General features: G+C 41.9%; 2 protein-coding genes across 2 annotated transcripts in view; both read right to left on the bottom strand.

Moving 5' to 3' along the window:
- Positions 1-1,786: 1,786 nt before the first annotated feature.
- Positions 1,787-6,733, bottom strand: tent5c (terminal nucleotidyltransferase 5C). The gene is made up of 2 exons (XM_061287233.1): positions 6,550-6,733; positions 1,787-5,339 (listed from the first exon to the last, which is right to left on the bottom strand). The coding sequence occupies exon 2, from the start codon at positions 5,318-5,320 to the stop codon at positions 4,166-4,168; it is 1,155 nt and encodes a 384-aa protein (XP_061143217.1). The 5' UTR covers positions 5,321-5,339; positions 6,550-6,733; the 3' UTR covers positions 1,787-4,165.
- Positions 6,734-12,845: 6,112 nt separating this feature from the next.
- man1a2 (mannosidase, alpha, class 1A, member 2) overlaps positions 12,846-22,836 on the bottom strand; it is a 12,326-nt gene continuing 2,335 nt past the window's right edge. The window contains exons 2-14 of the mRNA XM_061286525.1: positions 22,252-22,786; positions 20,836-21,097; positions 20,617-20,713; positions 19,933-20,051; positions 19,284-19,364; positions 18,673-18,767; positions 18,433-18,556; positions 18,182-18,275; positions 17,750-17,865; positions 16,972-17,191; positions 16,153-16,325; positions 15,837-15,952; positions 12,846-15,360 (exon numbers count right to left, since the gene is read on the bottom strand). Of these exons, the coding sequence (XP_061142509.1) occupies positions 15,225-15,360; positions 15,837-15,952; positions 16,153-16,325; positions 16,972-17,191; positions 17,750-17,865; positions 18,182-18,275; positions 18,433-18,556; positions 18,673-18,767; positions 19,284-19,364; positions 19,933-20,051; positions 20,617-20,713; positions 20,836-21,097; positions 22,252-22,565 (1,947 nt within the window). The 5' untranslated portion in view covers positions 22,566-22,786 and the 3' untranslated portion in view covers positions 12,846-15,224. The remainder of the gene's footprint in view (positions 15,361-15,836; positions 15,953-16,152; positions 16,326-16,971; positions 17,192-17,749; positions 17,866-18,181; positions 18,276-18,432; positions 18,557-18,672; positions 18,768-19,283; positions 19,365-19,932; positions 20,052-20,616; positions 20,714-20,835; positions 21,098-22,251; positions 22,787-22,836) is intronic.

Genomic DNA, 22,836 nt, shown 5'->3' with positions numbered 1-22,836 from the left:
TAATTTTCTACTATTTTATGGCACGACCACTGTTTTAAAAAGTTATTGATGATCTAAAACACAGGTTGTCAAACTGAAGGCCTGGGGGCCAGATACGGCCCACCACATCATTCTATGCGGCCCGCGAAGACAAATTGTGCATCAAATTAGTGTCATTACTAGAATTGCAAATTGTCTACACTTTTAATAATATATATAGTTTTTAAATATTTGACCAGTTTGTTTTGTAGCTTTTACTGTATATAATATGAGGTGCTCATACATTTGTTTGGGTTGACAGTCAGAATGGCCCTCCGAAAGAAGCAATGACTACAATGAGGCCCGCGAAAAAAAAAAAGTTTGACACCCCTGACTTACATGAAGAATGAGAACTTTTATTTCTGGAGGACTACTTAGATTCTAAAAGCTAGATTTCATTAAGTGAACTTTATAGCTACCACTTTGAGCATGTTTATTCGTTGTCACTATTTTTGGTTGTTTAGTTAAAACTCTTGCTTCAGGCCCCTGGGATTAACCTGCAAACAAATGCTCCTCAAATAAAATCATTGATTAATCAATGACTTTGCTAATTTAAACATGTGCATGTCCTTATATATGTACACACATATCAGTTTGCATGTCGGTATTAAGAAAGAAATGAATAGAGCAGTAAATGATCAATAAGACCGACTATGCATATTTGAATGGGTGAGTATTGAAGTTACTTTGATAATAAATCCACTTTGACTAACACTTTCCACACTCACCAAGTCACATGACCAGATTGTGTTTGTGTGTGTATGCACATACGTGTGCATGCGCGTTATGTTTACCTGATGGCCATTGTGAGAACTCAGCAGCTGTAAAACATTTTAGTGCCAATACCCCGCTGCACAGCGCCCTGCTGCTCACACTTCACCACAGAGGCCAGCTAATAGCAACGTCATCATTCCTGTAACATGCTAAGCTAGGATAGGCTCTTGCATCTAGTATGAAGTCACACAAGCTGCATCAGCTCAATTTGACTGATGTTGTATGTGTGAAGACGTTTCTGGTTGGTGTTTGTCAATGCATGTTCATTTGCGTGTCAGCAAAATCTCCAGCATGAAGGCCCTGCAAAAGTTTCAGGACTTCTGAAACCCAGGAACCGAAAAACAGGTGTCAGCAAGTTGATGTTCTGGTTAGAGCATAATGTAAATGAGCAGAATAAACAAGGCGCTTGGTTTATACAAACAGATGTCAAAGAGAACATCTGCCATCATGGAATACTTAAATGAGGACTTCTCAACTACAGTGAGCACTCAACAGTTTGCAAATGCCCCACAACTGACTGTTGTCAGCGCCAGACATTCCATTTCAATATATTGTACATGGATTTATTTGTACTCTTTAAAGTCATGTTTGTGATTTGCTGGTGAGCAAGCAGAAAAGTAACTTTGAAAATGCAGTAAGGCAAACATTCCTCTTTCTACTCATTCTTGTAAAAACCTTTTTTTTTGGGGTTGGAGTAAAAAAAAGAAAAAGAGGAAAAATATTTTCATCTCTCAGAAACATGATTAGCAAGAAAATTCAGCACCCCAAAAAATGTTCTGTTGAAAAACAAGAAATATCACAACCTGTGGCAAAAACTATACAGAGGTAGTTTATTTTACACTGGCATGTGTGTGTAGATGCAAATCTGGAGTTGTTTTGTTTTACCAGTTGCATGTACTACACGATAAGTGTTTGAAAGGTGGTGTGTGTAGCTTGGCAAAAAACTTTACATGGCGGGGGGGGAAAAATAAAAAATAAAAGACAGGGGCAGATGTTGCTTTCAATATCTTTTATTTATCATTTCCTTTTCAAGCACATTTCCCGCTACATGTGAACATTTCCAATAAGGAAAAGGTCGAGTGAGGTCAAAGTGCTGACAAACCCTTCAAATTGTCATCACAGTTACCACGGTGACAAAAAACTCTTTTTCCAAACATAAAGTGTGACATGTTTATGTCCACCAGAATTCATTCACGCATACATACACAAACCTTCCACTGAAAAAAATACAACTCTTGAGAAATTTCTCATGGCATAAGACCACCGACCATCCGCCACCGCCGCCGAGCGAGCTAAACAAAACCTTTTGTGGGCGCCACCTGCGCCTCGCACAGAGTAAGCACAACGGAAGTGGCGAAAGTTAACACTGACAAGTTTACAGCAGAAAAGTGCTCTGAAAAACTTAACAAAAAGGCACTTCACCCTCACGATTTTTTTTTTTTTTTCATTTATCCCTGACAGCTGACTGACAGGTAGACACCTTCAGTCATCAGAGGCAACTAGCGTAAACAATTACAGGCCACAGTTTCTTCCCCTAAGTTTTCTTGGCATCTAAATTGCCAAAAGCTTGCAATGAAGCATAAAGACCTGACCGCAAACGCAAGCATAACAAGGCGTCATCACTCAGTGAACGCCAACTAAACCAAGTGTGAAAACCACAAGGCTTTTCTCACAAAGCCAAGATGGCTGCCTGAGCAACAGGAGCAAACGTCAAGTCTCTCCTAACAAAAGTGTTATCTGCCAAAAAGACAGCGCCCCTATGTTAGCTTGAGGGCACTAGAAATGGATTCACCCCCAAAAATTAAAGTCGAAAAAAAAAAGTATCAAATGGGGAGGGGATAAATGCCCGAGCAAAAGCTTGTTAGCTTATTCACGTTCTTCATAGGCTAAATGGGACTGAGATCCTTCAGGGGGTGAAGGAGTGAAAGGATGGCTGGGAGGGGGACAAATAATGAAAAGAAAACTACTATAAAAAAATAAACGCCAATCACCCACCAGAATTTCTCTGAACAGCGACTGCACTGGCACAGCTTCATTTCCGAACAGAAAAGACAAGCCGCCTCTTCTGTGCGCAGCATAATTTAATTCAAGCAACTCAAATTTAAAAGCTAACTCAAAAAACAACACTTTTTGGTCCAGAGTGGCAATGGGCAGCATGTTGCTGGTGTGTTAAAAACACTAGTCAAGGTGCATGCGAGCCTGCTGGGGGCATAGGGGGTCACCCTCAACTCCAGATAAGGGTTGCTGACGGTTATCTGGTGCAAACATGTGCAGAGGCGGCAGCGCACTCGTAAAGGCAAGCGGTTCTCGGAAAAGGCTGAAGCCCGCGTTTGGGACAGTTACGCATTGGTGTTGGGGGCTGCTCAAAATGGGTGGGTGGGTGTTTGGTTAACTTGCACAACAATCCAACAAACTGCGGTCGCCAACGCTGCTTCACAAAGCTAAGAATAATAACATGACGTCATCAGGCACACATGGTATCTTTACCCTATGACCACACATGGGGGGGGTTCAGTGAGGGTGGCTGCCCCCAACCCCTATGGAGACAGTGTGGGGATAATTATAGAAGGGGGCTCGGGTTGCAGGGTGAGTGCGATGGAATCGCCACGCGCGTCTGCTTTTAAGGAAGGCCAAGCTACAAGACTGACTGGACTGGCCTTGGGGTCCGACAGCCGGCTCGTAAGGCCGTGACACGAATGACAGACAAAATTCCACCCGTGTGCTTTCCGGTCGCACGATTGGCCGTTTCGATGGCTCTCCTTCAAGGCGAAGATAGGCTGCCTGGAGGTGGCTCGCCTCGCCCACAAGCATGCCCTTTCGTTTGGGAACACAGTGACAAGTGATCACATGACTATTCTGTGACTAAGATCAACTCTTTCTGAACACATTGGAAAATAAATTGCTTTTCTTTTACGTTACAGGCACTTTGATTTTGTTGCCTTAGTGCACCCGCGAGAAAGTCCAACGTTAAATTAAAAGAAAATGGACTCCGAAGCAACAACTTTTTTTTTTTTTTTTTTGGGGGGGGGCAACAACGTACTACACTTACCCGGAGATAGCAATTTTTTTAAACATTTTCCACCTTTTTGTAATCCCAGAAAGGAAGAGGAAAAAAAATTGTAAGGCTTCATTGTCAAACAGCCCTTAATTGCCTTTAAAGTAACCTTTTAAGGGGTGGTAAGCATCCACTAAGACAGAAAATTTGAACACTTAAAATTTCTCATAGACGCATTGGAAGAGAACAAAACAAAAACCAAAAAAAAAAAAAAAAAAAAAAAAAAAAAAGGCCTCGTTCAGAAAATGTGGTGACCTTCAGTTGTCTCATTTCCCTGGCAGCTCTTCCTCAAACCCCCGGCCCGGGCCCGCCCGGCAGTCAGTTGCACGGCAGCCACGTGGGAATGTTCTGATTGGCCACGTAGTAGTTGCTGAAATTGTGGTCGCGTACGTACGGCGCCGGCTGGTAGTAGCAGGTGACGCAGGAGGCGTCGGGTATGGCGTTCTGCTCGGCGAGCACGCGGAACGCCATGAGTGAGATGAGGTGCAGAGTCTGGCGCCGTTCGTGGCCCATGAGGCAGACTGTGCTTTCGTTGACCACACGGCGCAGGATCATGAGGTAATTGTACTTGCTGGACTCCTCGCCCACAAAGTGGCTGTGAAGGTATGCCTCCACCTTGCGCTGCTGCTCGCCGATGTCGGGGAAGTCGATGAAGAAGCGCGAGCACATGTAGCGTTCTAGGCCCTTGAACTCTTCTTCACTGGCGGGCCGAAAGTCGCGCACCAGAAGGTTGCAGTACTTTAGCAGCCCGCCGCCACGGATTTCCTCAGGCCGCTTGGTGGCGATGAGCTTGTCACGCAGGTGGCCCAGCGCCTCGTCAAAGTCGCCATACACGCTCTCACCGCTCACCCCTGGGTGGTGCTCGGGGGACATGGACACTGTGGCATCGCCGGCTGCGTAGAAGGCCAACACCGAATCCAGGACAATCTGGAAGGAGTCGACGCTGAACTCGAACTGGCGGCGAATGCGGTCGACAAACTTGAGCTCGACGTTGCGGCCGTTGTTGTTGGACAAGGAGATGAGGCTCCAACGGTCTTGCTCTGTGTTGACCTTGACCAGCTTTTGCACATAGGCCTCCTTGAGAGTCGCTGGCGTGATCTTCTCCTTGTTGACGCCCTCGGGCAGAAAGTCCAGCAGTGTGCCCAGCACCACGTCGCGGATGAGCCGGAACTCCGACTCGTGCGGCAAGTCCACCCTGAAGATGACGTCCAGGTCCTTGTAGCTCCAGCCCAGGTCGCACACCAGCACGTGGCTGGCCGTAGAGCCGTTCAGACGCACGTCTTTCACACTGACGCCGCTCAGAGCCAGGCTGGAGCGCACTCGAGCCACGATGTCCTTCAGACTCACCTCCAGCGTGGGGAAGTTCCCGCGGCCATGGACCGGCACCACCTCGCTCAAGACCTCATCCAGGCGACTCACTTGCTCCCACGATAGAGCGCTGACAGCGGCACTTGTTGACCCTTTGGCAGCCATGTTCGCACCTTTACTTTAGCTGAGGATGAAGGGGAAAACATGACAGTCACCTGATAGCAGCTTTAGAATAATTTTTCGGTAAAATTACTGTTCCATTTCATTTGGACTTTTGTTTTTGAATATATATTTTTTTCCTCTCAATCGAGTGTGAATGGTTGTCCCTCTCTGTGTGCCATGCCATTGGCTGGCAACCAATTCAAGGTGTTCCCCACCAAGTGCCCGAATTCAGCTGGGATAGGCTCCAGCACACCTGTACTCCTTGTGAGGGCGGAAAAGCAGTTCAGAAGATGGATGGATGGATAGCTAAGTTTTTATTTTTCCAAAAATAAAAAAATCTCTGCAACATTGAAGCATATAACTGCAACGTTTGTGTTAAGTTTGGTTGGCCTGCAGTGACCGATTGTATGGTAAAAAAGGTGTTGGCCTACAAGTTTGAGATGGAATGGCAAAATAAGAGACCCCCCAACTCTAAATGTCTGCATATTTTAATTATTCTTTTGTCCATCGAAATTTGCATCTCTTTAAAATGTTCAATTTAACTTTAAATGTTGGTCGTGCATCTTTAGAACGAACCACTGCATATCTGAACCCCGTTACAATTATGTACGGTGTACCTAATGAAATTCTCTCCGAGTGTCACTCAGCAGCCATTTTCTTGGCACGTCAATCAACAAGGGAAAAAAAAAAAAAGCTTTCGGGCGAGTCTAAATTAATCTCAAGCGTGGGTTTGGCAATGTTTGATTTCACTCGTGTGTGACAGTATCAGACACTGCGTGAGGCTTCCAGAACAGCTCACGCGCTCGGTCCATTATGCCACTTTTCCAGAGACTTCCTTAAAAACACACGTGCACGCGCACTCGTGCATAACCGCATCCAAAATTAACCAGCCGGGCGACAGTGAAAATAAATGACAATTTAAATCGTGAAAAACTAGTCACCGCGCTCAAAAAACGTGTTTTAACATTTAATCGACTCAATCCAACCAGGTGGGTCTCGGCTTTGCTAGTTATTGAGATTGTGAACGAGTTAGTTGGCAAGTTAAGTCACCCATATGGCGAAACTCGCCACCGGACATTGACACAGCTGTTTAACATCAGTCCACAAGACCACGGAATGAAACGTTACATTCGCGTTACGCGCTCCAAACATACATTTATATTCCCGAGTCGTTTGTTGCAATTTAGCCCGAATTAATGTAAGTAAAGACAAGAGATAAGCGAAATACGTACGTTTCCAAACGAGTTCCACGGAGTCATTCGGAGTGTGTGTTGAGGTGTAAAAAGTGGCCCAAGATGTTACATGTCCTTCATACACACGCAGAAGCCAGCATTAGTCCACGCAGACTGGAACACAGACATGCGACGAGACCAAAAAAGTTCGCTCTTATAAGCGTCCTCCCAGCGGTCGCCAGTGGAGCATATTTATACAACCGTGGCACGACAGCGCAAAGATAAACATCCGCAGTCCCAGAGTCCCACGTTGTCCTCCTTCATTTCTATTCTTTCATTTGTTATTTTTCTATCGTAGGTGTTCAAATTAATTAAAAAATAACAAGAATAAGTTATTGTATTAAATATTTTATTTATATAATTTATTCAAAAGGGACTTTAGCGCTCAGTTCGTTTGTATCAATGCGCCGTATGAGCCCGCTGATTGGCCATCTGTGTTTTGTGTTGCCAGGTGACCGGTGCGGAGGATCCAAATTTACGCTCGAGTTGGCGTCTTCCCAAATTCATATAATTTTTTTTTATTATTATTAGAGTCGTTTATTGAGAATAGCGAGGAAATATTCCCAAAAATTATCCGTTGAATTTGCACAGAAGCTTCTAGAATTTGGTTTGCACAATTCAAATTGATTAGTGCGGTACGTTGGACCACTGGTTAAATAGTACGTCTCTCAGTGCAAATATTGCGGGGTCGATAGCAACTTTCCTGAGAAATTTATCAAAAGAATATAGATTCTACTTGAGTAATGTAATATTAAGGTTTTAAGCAGAGTCAAGATCTGATCACTGATGAGAGTTTCAAATTGTGTTTCAAATTATGATTTCAAAACAGGATGAGATTTTACTTTATAGATTACTGTAATTTAAAATTAGGATGAGTGTTTCAAATTAAGATTTCAAGACAGGGTTAGGCTCCCAATTTAGGATTCCAGGGTGGGTCAGGCTTTCATATCAGTGTTACGGTTTGAAACTGGTCTAATTAAGATTTCGGGATTAGGATTGCAAATTAAAGATTCAAAACAGGGTAAAGGTTTTCAACAAGGGCTGGATGTAGAAATTAGGCTTTCAAGACAGGATCAGGGTTTTGTTAATTTTATTCATTTATTTTTTAAATATCCACCTGGTAATCATATGATAAATTGATAACAGGCTGAACAAGATTGAAAAAAAAGTGTACTTGAGTTATTGGCTGTGACTGAAAATATTTGGCCACTTCTTTGCTGTGAAAATGAATGTTCTGACAGCCATCATTCATGTTATCATCATGGCTTGGTGTGGAGAAGATATGCAAGTAACTACAAAATTTGTTGTTGTGTAATGAGTACGTCAATAAGAGTCACACTGAAAGAACACCCTCCTCTTCGTAACGGTAACATGAAACCAGCAATGAATGTGTGTGTGTGTGTGGTACCAAAAGAGGGGCTTCTACATCACTTGTGAGTCACCAAAAGAGGAAGCTACCGAGGAGAATGGGAAATCCCTGCGGTTAAGGTTGCTTGTGATGTCTTTAATGTCGCGCAGATGCAATAAAATACTCAGAAGCCATTGCGTTCACCTGAAACTAAATGCAAAACACATTTAGTTCACATTAGGTTTCAAAACCCTTTTTTTTAGAAGCCTTATGGTGTTGTCCCTTCAATTTTGACAGATTTTGCCATTTACCAGCATTAAAAATACCCCAAATATCATTTTCATCCTAAAATTTGAAGACTTTTCTTAAATGGACCCATACCACACAATTTTTTTTTTTTAAATGAGCTTCTTTAACACAAGTGTTACAAAGTTTGTGTACAGCGGAGCCTATATACACTACATTAATAAGATTTTAAATATTCGAGGAGGGAAATCAAAACAAGGAGAAAAACAACAAAAGATGATAATACATACGGAACCAAAGGCTGTTTTTTAAAATGTTTCATAGTTCTTAAAAGACCTGTTGTTCATTTGATAGACATTTATGAGGATCAGTTTGTTTTGGGTCAAAATTGACCTGGAACATACCATGGTAAATTAAAAAAATGTGACACAACATTGCCAACACATTTTAACATAATCACAGGTTGAATCTGGAACAGGTTAATTTGAATTCACATTATTTCCAATAGGATTATTGAATTAGAAATGTGAAATGAAAGGTCACTTTTTTGTTGCTTTTCTGTTTGTTCCGATTGAGCAGAACCAACCTCCATTAACACGTTAAACAGTACACACAAACGCACACACACGTCCACGTGCAAACACAAAGTAATCCATTAATGATTCCACTGCGATCTTATCTGTTCTCAGTGACTAAGTCAGGCACAGCTCACAACTTCCTCTAACATCACTTCCTTTGTGTTCATCTTTAGTCTCCCTAGTCCTCCATGCTCATGACAACATAGTGCATTAAGCAACTTGAAGAAAACACAAAGTATACAATCATCAACATAATTATCTTGGTACATGTGGTTAGCGCATGAGTTGATAAACATCTTTGCAAAATTTCTTGTTGCTATTCAAAAAATGCTTTCCAGAGGGTCATTTGCCGGGCTTCACATACATGACCAAATTTGAGATGATCCTTTAAGCTTTAGGAAGCTTGTTTGTACACGATGACAACTTTGAAGCTACACACTGAAATTGAGGCGGAAAAAAAAGTTATGACTTCAGGATTTCTTTCCCCATCTCCTGGGGCAAAAGTGGAGCTTGAATAGAGGACAGCATAATTTAACTAAGTGTATTTGTCGAGACAAGTTTGAAAGCAAACATCACAGATTTACCAAAACCAACATTTACACTATTGAAACAACACATCAAGTCAAGTCAAGTCAAGTTTATTTGTATAGCCCTAAATCACAAGCAGTCTCAAAGGGCTTCACATAGACAGAAATTGACAATTATTCTCAAAGCATCCCCTGATCTTAAGCTCCCAAAAGGGCAAGGAAAAACTTAAAAACCCCTAGCAGGGGGAAAATGAGAAACCTTGAGAAGGGACCACAGATGGAAGGATCCCCCTTTCAGGATCACCAGGTTGAAATGGATGCAGAGAGGGCACAAATGATACAACATGAAAATCAATTAAATAAAAAGTGGATGTCCATGTCACAGCAGAGGGCTGCCGAAAGGAGCCCTCAATTGTCCTGGCAGTGCTCTTCGAGGAGGTTGAGCTGCAGTTCCCCTATCCTGAATTGGCCACGAGAATCCAGATAGCCGCTGTCAGCATGGGTACCACCTAACCACCTCCCCGGCCGGGGAGGGGGGAGGGAGGGGGTGGAGAGGGAGAGAAAACAAACTCCAGCCGAATCGGCCACTACAGGTTAGTTAAAGGCCATGTCATAGAAATGTGTCTTTAAACGTGTCTTAAATGTTTCTACTGAGGTAGCAGTCCTAATATCCATTGGTAGGGCATTCCAAAGCTCTGGAGCCCGAATAGAAAATGCTCTAGAGCCTGCAGACATTTTCTTAGCCCTCGGTGTCGCTAAAAGGGTAGCGTTTTGCGAACGAAGGTTACGAGACGGAACATAAGGAACAACTAGGTCGACGAGATATGAAGGCGCTAAGCCATGCAGCGATTTATAGGTTAATAGAAGAACCTTGAAGTCACATCTTAAATGGACCGGAAGCCAATGTAAGTTGGCTAGTATTGGGGTAATGTGATCAAATTTTCTTGTCCGAGAGAGCAGCCTTGCAGCGGCATTTTGTACTAACTGTAGACTTTTGATGCGGGACTTAGGAAGACCCGAAAATAGTACATTACAGTAGTCCAGGCGCGACGTGACGAACGCATGTATAATAGTTTCCGCATCACCGGTCGAAAGGATCGGACGAATCTTTGCAATATTACGAAGGTGAAAAAACGCAATTCTGGTTATATTCTTAATGTGCTTTTGAAAGGAGAGAGTTTGGTCAAATATTACCCCGAGATTAGTTACAGTATCGCTTTGAGTGATAGTACGGTTATCTATAGTTATAGCGGTTTCCTTGAATAAGTGTTGATAACGAGCTGGACCAATTATCAACATCTCAGTTTTATCTGGGTTAAGACGAAGGAAGTTGAGAGACATCCATTGCTTGATCTCCGCAAGGCACTTCTCAAGATTACAACAATCCCGCGGATCTGTCATCGATAACGGCATATATAATTGGGTGTCATCCGCATAGCATTGAAAACTAATATTATATTTACGTATTATGTCCCCAAGCGGAATCATATAAATATTAAAAAGAATTGGTCCGAGAACCGATCCCTGTGGGACACCACATGTAACATTATAGAGCTCCGAGGACGCATTGCCATGGACCACTCGGTGCGTCCTGTTTGATAGATAGGAATGGAACCAGCCTAGTGCTGACCCTGAAATACCAACACAACTTTTAAGACGCCCTAATAAAATATCGAAGTCTACAGTGTCGAAGGCAGCACTAAGATCGAGTAGTAACAGTACAGACGAAATGTTTGAATCCATAGCTACGAGGAGATCATTAGTCACTTTCGCAAGTGCTGTCTCAGTGGAATGATTAGCTCTAAAACCAGACTGAAAAGTGTCGTATCGATTATTGGCGACCATGTAATCAATAAGCTGCTGCGCTACTACTTTTTCAAGAAGTTTTGCTATGAATGGGAGGTTTGAAACTGGCCTATAATTACTGAGACAGTCCGGGTCAAGATTTGGTCGCTTAAGTAACGGTTTAATGATAGCGGTTTTAAAGGCTGTTGGCACTATCCCAGAGGAGACAGACAGATTGATTATATTTAAGACGGACGGTCCTAAAATTTGAAATAATTCTTTAAGTAGTTTGGCTGGAAGAGGGTCGAGTAAACATGTTGTTTGTTTAGCCGCACTAACAATTTGTGTAAGCCTTTCAAGAGACACGCTTTTAAAAGTTGAGAGGGTTGTTGCATGATCATCAGCGTTGGTAAACGGCGTGCTCGACCGAGCGATTGGAATGCTATTCTTGATCTCATCCCTAATGGATTCAATCTTTTGAGCAAAAAATTTCATGAACTCGTCAGCTGAGTGGAAGGAACTATCGGAGGTCGGCTGGCGCAGAGTCAGCTTTGCCACTGTATCAAATAGGTGTTTCGGATTGTTTTTATTGAGATTAATAACTTGCGAAAAATATCGAGTTTTTGCTAAGATAAGCGCATCTTTATATTTCAGGAGGCTATCCTGCCATGCCTGATGGAAAACCTCAAGTTTGGTTAGACGCCATCTGCGCTCATGCTTTCTACATAATTGCTTAAGCGTACGCGTTTCATCTGTGAACCATGGAGTAGGCACTCTACGGCGAGTTTTCAGACGTAACGGCGCCACAGAGTCAATGGCATTTAACAATGTCGCATTGAATTCATTCGTAAGATTATCAATAGAGTCGGCGTATGTGAGAAAATTAGTGGTTGCCGGCGACAGTATTTCAGATAGCGCAGTTGCAGTCATAGAGTTGAAATGACGGCTCCTATAATGCTGATTGCTCTCTTGTCTTTGACAAGGAACTATAATTTCAAACTTTATTAAGTAATGATCAGACAAAACAGTAGTGTATGGCAGTACTGCTATATTTGAGGTTGCAAGTCCTCGGGATAATACCAGATCTATGGTATTTCCATTCTTATGCGTTGCTGCCTGTACAGCTTGCGTAAAACCAAAGGTATCAGTTAAAGTCTGAAACGCCGAAGTAAGTGGCTCTGACGGTAAATTCATGTGGATGTTGAAATCGCCCATGATAATTATATTATCCGCATTGGTTACGAGATCAGCCACAAATTCTGAAAATTCATCCAGGAAGCCAGAGTAAGCCCCGGGTGGACGGTAAATAACAACAAGATAAAATGACGGTAAAGCGGTGGATCGGACAATGAGAACCTCAAATGTTTTAAATACGTTGATCGAACGAGGCCTAAAACTAAGCTCGGAATTCGAGATGAGGGCGACACCCCCACCCTTTTTTCGAGGACGCGCCACATGCGAGCTCACAAAATTTGGAGGCGAGGCCTCATTAAGCGGCATCAGTTCATTAGGTTTTAACCAGGTCTCGCAGAGACCAAAAGCGTTTAGATTATGTTCTGTGATGAGATCATTAACGAGAATGGCTTTCGTATGAAGCGATCTAATATTCATAAAACCAAGTTTAAGTGTAATTGGTCGATCCGGGTGCGTATTTATCGAAGGATATTTATACGAAATGCGAGTAAGATTGTGTTCTCTAAGCCTGACATCACCTCTCAAATGTTTGTTAGCGCGGTGGGCTGATACGACCGTGGGAATCTGATAGTAAATATTTGTTACACGTGTAGAATTATCTGAAACCGGCACATCGGGTTCCGTCACTCGTAGCAACAACTTTATTGAATGTGTCGGACTTTTAAACATATTTACACATACTTTTTCTTAGTAGTTAAGTAAAAATACAAATAGAGAACACAGTCACTCATTGGCTGGCCAGCGGCAGCCACATGGTTGACGGGATTCTGAAAGCGATGATGCGGAAGAAAGTGACAATGAAAATCAATACGTCCCAATATTATCTGGCCAAAATTGATGCACTTCCTCCAAATTAAGAGATACCGGAGTTTGTTTTACTTTAAATAATAATAATTTAACAATCAACAACAAAAAAAAATACCTCAAGTTTACATTTGCGAACAAGGACCCTAATATTGCATGACATCGCCGTCCGTCTATTGAAAAGAAATATTTCTCAGAATTTATATATATATATTTTTATCCCTCTCTTTATCTGATACGCGAGGAAAGGTCATTTGTCATTTTTGGGATAAAAAAACAAAAACAACAACAAAATTCAGAACATCTAAGGATACATGCTTTTCATTGAAAAGCGACAATGTGTAGCAGTTATTTTTTTTTGGTCTTTTTTTTTGGTCTTTTTTTTTTTTTTTTTTACAAAGAGTCAAACGATGGCTCAATTCAGACTGCATCAGAAAGAAAAAAAAAATCTGAAATCCGGCGTAGTCATTTCAGTCCTCTGTTAATCTGCTTCACGTCACAGTTCTAAACTTTTAGCACCCCCCATAAAAAATATCACAATGTCTGAAAGTAAAAGAGCATGGCAATGGCACATTTGCGTCACGACAGACGATAAGGCTTAAGCAGTCAAAATATTTTAAACAGCAAAGAAGAAAATGTCAGGATTATGCGCAATTCAGGATTTATCTGCATACAAATATCTTTGAGTTTGATTGCAACTCAATTAGGGCTGCAACTAACATTTGTTTTAACAGTGACTAGTTATCAATTATCGATCAATCAGATAAAAAACAAGTTTTGATTTCCATCCACATATTCAAAAACAGGACAGTTTAAATTGACTGAAGAAAATACTCAAATTTGATATTCAGTCACTGCTTTGGTCCATAACATGTCAAAAGATGGGCAAAAATATTGATCATTGTCTTTCGAAGTAGAAGCGTTAAGTTTGCAAAAACCTTATTTTGACTTAATACAAAGATAAGTGTACATTCATGGAGGATGATCAGTAATCAAAATATTTACTATTGAGGCTAAATTATGTGAATTTGGACAATTTAACATTATAATTTATTTTATATAATGATTAGTGGTCCATAAATTGTTGCCGTGCTAAATTCTGATCAATCTTCAGATTTGTATTCAATGTTTTGCCAAAGCAACTACTAAGTCACTTAAGAGAGTGATTTTAAAATCTCTTGACAAATTTCACTTAACTATGATAATGCCATCATTTTAAGTTTGTTTATTCATTACCAAACTATTACAATTCAACAAATTTATCTCGTTGGAAAGTTTTTTCGTCTACGCTTAAAACGATCCATAATCCGAACTGTAGTTTAACCCATCCATAACCAAATATTGGATATCACAAAACTGATTGGCCAAAGTTGTCAGCTTTCACAGTAGATATTTTTGAGCTCATTATAACAAATTCGGGGAAGAAAACTACATCGTAAATGCAATTAACCATCCTGGCGCAAAAGAAGAATTCTATGTGAGAAAGTCAGGACCGATGAATATACTGTAAACCCACGAACAAGCCAACTTTAAGATTCAACACAACAGTCAGGAAAAGATGGAAAAGCAGACCACAGGACCTCAAATTAGATTTACTTCATTTCAGAATGCTGATGATGGCATATAGTTTACGGATAAAAAGGCAGGAGGTGATGAAGCATTTGAATGATGAATGAAGGCAGCAAGCGGCCAAAGAGTCAGACGATTGAGTGACTGATTCCGCTCATCCTCATCATGAAGTTGAAACAGATGAAGCACACAAAAGATGGAAAAAAGGACATTAAAAAAAAAAAAGAGTGGGAAAGGTAAGACAAAAAGCAGCATCCAATCATAGCGTAGCAGCAGTTTTTTTTTTTCCTTTCTGTTCTGAGTAGGCGGTGATATTTTTCGCAGGACCGATGATGAGGCCAGTCAAACTGTTGCTCTGTTGCCCGCTCTGAAGGATCCACACCTGTCCAAAAAGACGGCCGCCAAAATTGTGGCATGAAACTAAAGTTTTGATTCAACTGGTGTGTCCCCAATAAAGAGAGAAAGATAAAGAGTTTGGTCAAACAAACACCAAACATTGAAACAAAAATTAAATGGTCCACTCTGGGGTACCAGAGTTTTTAGGGAGTTCTCAAGCTCCGATATGGTCCACATCTGAAGAACCTGATTAAAATCAGTTCGGTGTTTGTTGGCGGACGGGGGCGTTTAGTGTTGGGCTGGCTCGCTGCCCGGCAGGGTGATGTTGCCCAGGTGGAGCACAGGAAGCGGATGGGCCTCCGTATTGAAGACCCAACTTTCCAGTGGCATTAAGTCGTCGCTAGAGAACAGCAGGTAGAGATACCTGGCCGACAAGTAAAAAGCAAAAAAAAAAAAACACCACACACGCACGAGTTACAAGAGTGATGAACTATAACTGTCAATGGACCTTGATATGTTTGTTTAAAAAAAAAGGCATTTACTCATAGGTATGCTCGAGAGGTTTGTCTTTGAGGAATTTAGCAAGACATAACAGCTAGCCTAGCATGCTATCAATTTCTCCCATTAAGAGTCATGGCTGTGCCATTAATCCGAGTGACAAAAAGGAATATACAACCCCTTTCACAGTGAACATCTTTTTCTCTGGGATGTCATGTTTCCATGAAAGGCAATGCTACGGAGGGTTTCAATTGTCCTGCAAATTTGACAGAGGGATCTTAAATGTATTATTCTGAAATGTTGGGCTATTTTTTTCCCGTATATGTTATAAAGACAATATGATACAGCGCCACCGGGGTTTTTTTTGGCATGCACTCAATAGTCTATTAGCAATGAGCTTACTTGAGTGTCTCGGCCAGAAAGAAACTCTGCTGCACGTCGTCGTATGTCGGGTTCGAAGAGTAGACGTCCTTCACGCCTGAAAAGCCTCCGCTCACCCTGCAGTACTTGTCGATGGCCTATGGGGGTCGATAGAAGATACGTTTACATTTAAATCCGTGTTCTCTTGTGCAAAGTAAAGTGTAAATAAACCAATTAGCTATGCAATCAATCATTTGTTGTCATTATTCTGTATGACATTTATGTCACTTTGTTTAAGCCACAGGCTCTGTACAACATTGTGATGTCACAACATTATTCTGAAGGTTATGAGGGGTACCTGTGCTGCTTCCCAGCCCCACTGGCGGTACTTGGGGTCGTGGGTGAACCGCCACATGTACCAGTAAGTTTCGATGACTTCGGGACGTAGGATGTAGTACTTTTCGTTCTGCCGCACAGCAACCGCCTCCAGCCCACTATCAAATTTGAACGCTTCAGGGCCCAGCTTCACCACTGGAGGGAGAAGGATGGTCATTGTCTAATTTTGATTGTCACTGTCAAATAATAATAATAGTAATAATAAAAAAACACAGTACAGTATAATTTGAAAGAGAAAATGCTGCTTTGAATCCTTGGACCATAAGAATCACTGTCTTTTATTTCTGTTAATTTATAAGAGCAGAAAAAATACTTAGCTAGGGAGGGGCAGGAGCGAATACTTTTGCGAGCTGCTGTAAATTTCGGGAATGGTTACAACTGTTTTTTTTTAGGGGTGACAGGGGCACAATGGCATTTTAAAATATGTCTCTTCTTAATTTTTTTATTTAATGTTTATTTATCCAGGTAAGTAATTTGAGAACACATACTCATTTGCAATGCCAACCTGGCTCAAGTATGTTTAATTGGTATTGTATTGCTTGAACAAAATATGAACTCTTTTGGTTCAAACTAGGACTGCACAATATATCGTTCGATATCCTGTATGGGTGTTGACCATTCCGAAATGTAACATTTACCTAAAGATTTTTATTGGGGACGATCTTTATGGCATGCTAAAGAAGGCGCCAGAAATGCACTAGAAGTACTGGCCAATTGTCAAAAGAAAGGAGAAGAAGAACTTGAGGTGGAAGAAGACTACTGCTATAGCGACATCACTTACCTGTCCTATCGTATGACTCGTGGCAGGTGTGTGCGATCTCTGCGCCAAGCTGCAGCCAGTGGCCAGCCTTGTCGTCGGGTGAGCCGTCTGCGCCCAGCGCGAACATGCCGCCGGCAAAGCATGCCAGGTGGCCCATCTTCCTCTCCAGGTGGCCGTTTTTCCACTCACCAATGAATGTCAGGCCACCATTGGACTTGCGGATCAGATGGCGCTCGATTGCCTGCGGAGGCAGACTTTTGAATTTGTTTGCATATCATGCTGAGAAGTGTTCCTAATACTTGATAAAAAATCGGTAATCAAAATGGAATATATCAGGTCATTTTTTCCTCAAGTTCTAACCCACCCAATCTTGCACCCTACTTCAATGTCCTAATTATCTTGGCACATTCACTCACGATGCTTGAGTAATTACATTTGCAAACTATTTTACAGTGAATCAAATTTTTTGCAAGAAATCATTTAAGTTACTTTTAGTAATTTAGTGCAACTTGTCGTGACCCGAGACCTGACAACTGTGATGTCATTATCAGTCGGCAGCAAATGGCAGTTTTTATTTTAATTTCAGTTCCATTTTATTTCACATTGTCATTTTGGGGTCTTTGGTGTAGGATTTTAAGAAAATAAATTAGGATGAGGCTGAAACATGACAAAATGTGGAAAGTTCTATGACTACATTCCAGATGCAGTGTAAGCTACTTTTCTTAACTTCCATTGCAACATTAGCAGTATGAGATTCAAGATAAGATAGACTTTGTGCACATGCTAGCGTGAGTCATACCTCAATGGCGTCATCGTACGTCTTGCGTGCTTCTGTGTCCGTTTTGTCTGACATGAGCCATGCCTTTAGCAGGTATTCATAAAAGCTATCCCCCAGACCACCAACTGAAGTGTGGTCTGTGGATAGCAAAGAAAACTTTCAAAAATTTGATTTAGCGATGCCCTTCCAAGCCAACCTTTCGCAAGCTTTTAAAGTCCATCACCCCTCAAGGCTTCAGACTTTTTTTTTTTTAACAAGGAACATAGTGGCTTCTAAACTGAAATTGTAAGGGCACAAGGAGAAACTTTACCTCTGCACACAAATCAACTTGCAGTGTAAATGTTCACATTCACATTAATTTTCACTATATTACTGATAAATGGGTAAATGAACTTCACTCCCAAAACCAGAATATTATATCAATCGATATTACAACACATCAAGTGCACTCACGTTGGCCCCAGCGACCTGTACGAGGGTTCAGGTAGTTTGGGTAGAGCCCTTTCGGTCGATCCATTTTGGCTAGCAATTTTCGGATGTGCATTACCTGCAAAACATTATGAATTTCATTCTTTTTATTTAATTTTAATATCACATTATAGTGATATCAAAAATGTATGATATTGAATGTCAGGATGGACAAAGTTTAGCTTGGTTTGTTACTGAAAGTCTTGTTTCCTGCAGTAATACAGTCTAAGTGTTACCTTCTGGTAGTAGGCAGGGTTTCCTGTCAGGTATGTGAGGTGAACAAACTCCATGTGCAGCGTTCCAAACTCTGCAAGGATACTGCTGCCGGCCGACGCCCAACCCCAATTCCGTCCAACACCACTGAGGGAAGAAATGGGAACGTTATTTACCACTTTGCTGAGACGTCTCCTATCAAATCAAGTGGCACACTCCTTTGGAGAGGGAATGTTAGTGACACCGTTGACAAGATCACTCACCTCTTCAGATTGACCATGGCCCAAGGGATTCCTGTGGGGGTGTTGAAAGCAGGGAGAAGCTTCTCAGCAAGCTGCACTGCCTTTAACTTGAACATCTAAAGGAGACGAGAAGTCGATTAAAACATGATGATAAAAATTGGAAGCAAGGTTTCGCGAGGTTTTCTCCAAGGTCAATGACATCGTTGATTGACCTGGTTATGACATTACAACCGATCACCAATTTTGCAGGCTATCCGATGATCGGTTCAGTGTACACTTTAATATTGAGTCATTTTAATCAAATTTAAGAGTTATTAGTCATTAAATGTGACGACTAGGAGTGGGCCAAATCGAGTCAGTATTGTATTGCGTAATTTCAACTTCGCCTGCCAATCACAACAATCATCTTTATATTGAATAAAATATCAGAAACTGCTTTTAATTTGGAAGACAATGATTAATGTTATTTTTGCCCATTTTCTGATATAAATTCTGTTTATACATTTTCTGCACTGTCAATTTACAAAATATACACTTTTAGAATAAAGAGATGGAAATTAAATTCATCAATGATCAACAAAATAACCGTCACATCATTATCTATTAATAAAGAACCACAGGTGAGTGCTGACCTCTTGTCCAGAGAGGTAGTAAGCTGCCAGCAAGCCTCCGATGAAGCGGATGTTGACCTCAAACACAGACACCTCAACATTCTGGAAAAAACAGGAAAAGATAGTAGGAGAATGATAGCAGCATATCTTGTTATTCCGCTATGTGGTCTGACATACTCGCACATAATCTCTCCCTCTCTCTAGCCTTTCTAAACTTGTCTTGCTTGACTTTCCCAGTGACGATCCAGCGAACATTGGATTCAGTTCTGCAACGTCTCTTTCTCAATTCTGTGTTTTAATTTTGATGCGAGATTATAGAATAGATAAGATTGTAGATTAAAGAATAAAGGAAGGAAGGAAGGAAGGAAGGAAGGAAGGAAGGAAGGAAGGAAGGAAGGAAGGAAGGAAGGAAGGAAGGAAGGAAGGAAGGAAGGAAGGAAGGAAGGAAGGAAGGAAGGAAGGAAGGAAGGAAGGAAGGAAGGAAGGAAGGAAGGAAGGAAGGAAGGAAGGAAGGAAGGAAGGAAGGAAGGAAGGAAGGAAGGAAGGAAGGAAGGAAGGAAGGAAGGAAGGAAGGAAGGAAGGAAGGAAGGAAGGAAGGAAGGAAGGAAGGGCAGCATTCTGGAACCACTGGATAACGGAGCTGTGAATTAATTTGGTGTTCGATACACACCACACTGAAGTCCAGATTCTGATCAATCCACCCCTGCCCATCTTTGAACTCTTCATGCAGGCCCATGATGTACAGCGTGTCCAAGGCGTCCACGATGGATGCTCCAAGCTGAGAATTACCTGCCCAAGACAGATGAGGAAAATCATATTTGTTTTGTTTTAAGGGAAGTCAAACCAAATAATGAAAAAAGCGATTCTTTCAGGTACCGGTAGATTGGGTCCGCCTACGACAAGTGGTATTGGTACAAAACTTTGTGAATCATTGTACTAAGAGGAAGAGAGCACGACTCGGTCATCCTGTGTGAGTGACAGAGAGTCATTCATGGTGTGATCAACGTAACGTGATCTGCAACCCCCCCCAAGGGCAATGAAACAATGACGAGCATGTTTAGTGGGTGGGCCAGTTTCTCGCATAAAGGTGACATCAGGGAGTCAACGCGTTTGTTGGACCTCAAACTGGGTCAAATACTTATACTTGTGAATAAGCCCCATTTAAACATGTATTTAAACTTGAATTATCACAGACAAAACGATTATCTACCCGGGGAAGTGCACACATAGCATTTTATTGACTGTCTTCCAAAATGACTGAGATTATTTACAAGACTGCGAAGGCGGGCATGTTTACTACCAAAGTTTGTGCAAAAGTGTGTGATGTTGAAGTAAGTTTTAGTAGGAAGCTTACCAAATATATTTGTAGAATGTCCTTTCTTGGCGAGTGGCTTGAGCTCGTTGTGACCCCAGCCGTATTGACGGTAGCTGTCCCATGCATGCTTCATCATCTGAAACGTCATAGCGACTTTAGACATTAAGCCATTCGTGTCCTGATTATGGTGGATTCATCACACTAAAAAATGTGCGTAGTAAGTAAGAGGACATTAAAGAACAGAAGTCATTTTCTGACCTCCCGGATCTTGTTCCGTTTCTCCTTGACCTCGGGTTCGAGAGGCTCGCCGTCGCCAACGCCCACCACCTTGGGCATGGGCACGGGTGGCAAGGGCTTTGGCCCTTTCTCCTTTTTCTTCAGCTCTTCCAACACCTTGTTCTTCTCAGTCTGGATTTCAGCCTTTAGCTCCTCATGCGACTTCCGCAGCTTTTCTTTGGCCTCCTGCAGGGCCCGCTCGTGGTCGGCACGAATCTTATCGCGAAGGCTCTCTTTGTCCTCCCTATAAGAAGCAAGGAAAAGAAAAGATCCTCTTTATTCTGGCAGATAATTAGCTTGCACAAACAGGGCAAGCAAGCCTGACATTAAATAAACAGTGTAACTGGCCAGAAAGGTATCTTTATGATCTAATTAAATGTGTCAAGAGCAAGGAAAAACAATCCAAATGAAGGGTGCTCTTGGACACTGTCCCTTGAAAATTTTATCACATATATGCACATATACAGAATTTCACAATTCTCTACACTATTATTGTCTTTGCCATAAATGATCACTTTAAAATGAAACCAATCTTTGACAGAGTTGCATGCGAAAAATATGGTATAGTCTGTACAGAGTAAGGCCTGACAGAGATGCCTTTTTTGCTGATACCTATTTTCAGCAGAAAGACACATGTCACTTATTAATTAATTGGCTGATTAATTAAAAAGTTATAATGCATAAAATACCCCCCCCCTTTTTGCCTTTAGGTTGTGTGTTAAATAGTGGTATGCATGTTAACTCCTTGCACAGCTTGCATTGCTCACCGATGCATTATTTGTAAAAATAAATAAATAAATAAAAATAAAGATTTACTTTGTTTTGATTGACAGGTATATTCAAGGACACCAGATTGTAATACGTATGATGGTGAAAATAGAGAAAATGGAACTTATTATGAAACAGCAACAACAAAAGCAGTGCTTGGTCTCTGTCCAACAGTGATACCTAAAGAAAGCAGAACAGAAACCCTTAAGTGAACTTCAGGCTCATTTCCACTGCTATGCGGATGATTGTCAGATCTATGTCTGCGGAACAATACGAGACATTTTCTCGTTTGAGGCCACTTTTGTACTCTTGGAATGAAATCAAGAGCCGGATTGCACTGAGTTCCTTGGGCTATCTGGCACCTCATCTAACGGCAACAGTCTCCATCTTGGGTCTTAAATTGGACAGCGATTTTAAATTGGACCAGCAAATTGGTGCTGTTGTAAAATCCACCTTAGCCTCTCCTTTCTCAACAGCGCTTTTAAAGAGTAATTCAGGCCATCGCCGCATCTCGGTGTAAGTGTGTGTTGCTCAGTAGGCGTTGAAGACCTTGGTGAAGTATTTGCCGCACCAACACACAAAGTTCTGAGGTAAAGCAAGGATAAGCGTTTTAAAAGTAAAAAAACGTACCTGTGTCGGTGCTCATCATGTCCTCCCTGACTGTGTATGATCACCTGTCCAGAAACATGTTTTCCCTCCTTGGGCGAGTTAATGTGTGGGATGAGTACGTCCTCCAAGCCCAGGTCAAAGCGCTTGTGCTTGGAGTTGTCAGGCAAGAAGAAGAAAGCGCCGAAGCAGAGAGTGATGAAGGCACTGAGGATGAGCAGCAGGATGAACTTCTCCGAGATTCTCAAGGTAGCGCGGTGGTGCGGAAAGGAAGAGGCACCCGGCGACAGTGTGGGTATACGGCGCCCCGAGAGCGGTAAAAGCGCTGGCGTGGTCATGTCGAGGGCTGCTGGAGGACTATAAAGGAGCAGGACGGACGGGGAAAGAGTACGGGCCGGGAGGAAGAGGTGCGGCAGCCTCACAAGCGCCGCAGGTGTCGTTTGTTGCAGCTGCTTGACTTTATTATTTCATGCCCGGGCTGCCAAGTCCAAACGCCAAAAGAGGAAATGGTCCCTCAGTGAACGACTGACTTGGGAGCAGGTAAAGCGTCATCACCATTCTGCAAGACACAAAGGAATAAATAACCGGTTAAAAAGTAAGGATAGGTTC

This window comes from Syngnathus typhle, linkage group LG9 (assembly GCF_033458585.1).
Source record: "Syngnathus typhle isolate RoL2023-S1 ecotype Sweden linkage group LG9, RoL_Styp_1.0, whole genome shotgun sequence".
Classification (NCBI taxonomy): domain Eukaryota; kingdom Metazoa; phylum Chordata; class Actinopteri; order Syngnathiformes; family Syngnathidae; genus Syngnathus; species Syngnathus typhle.
The sequence above is the reverse complement of the archived record's forward strand: the minus strand, read 5'-3'. Positions and strand labels throughout refer to the sequence as shown.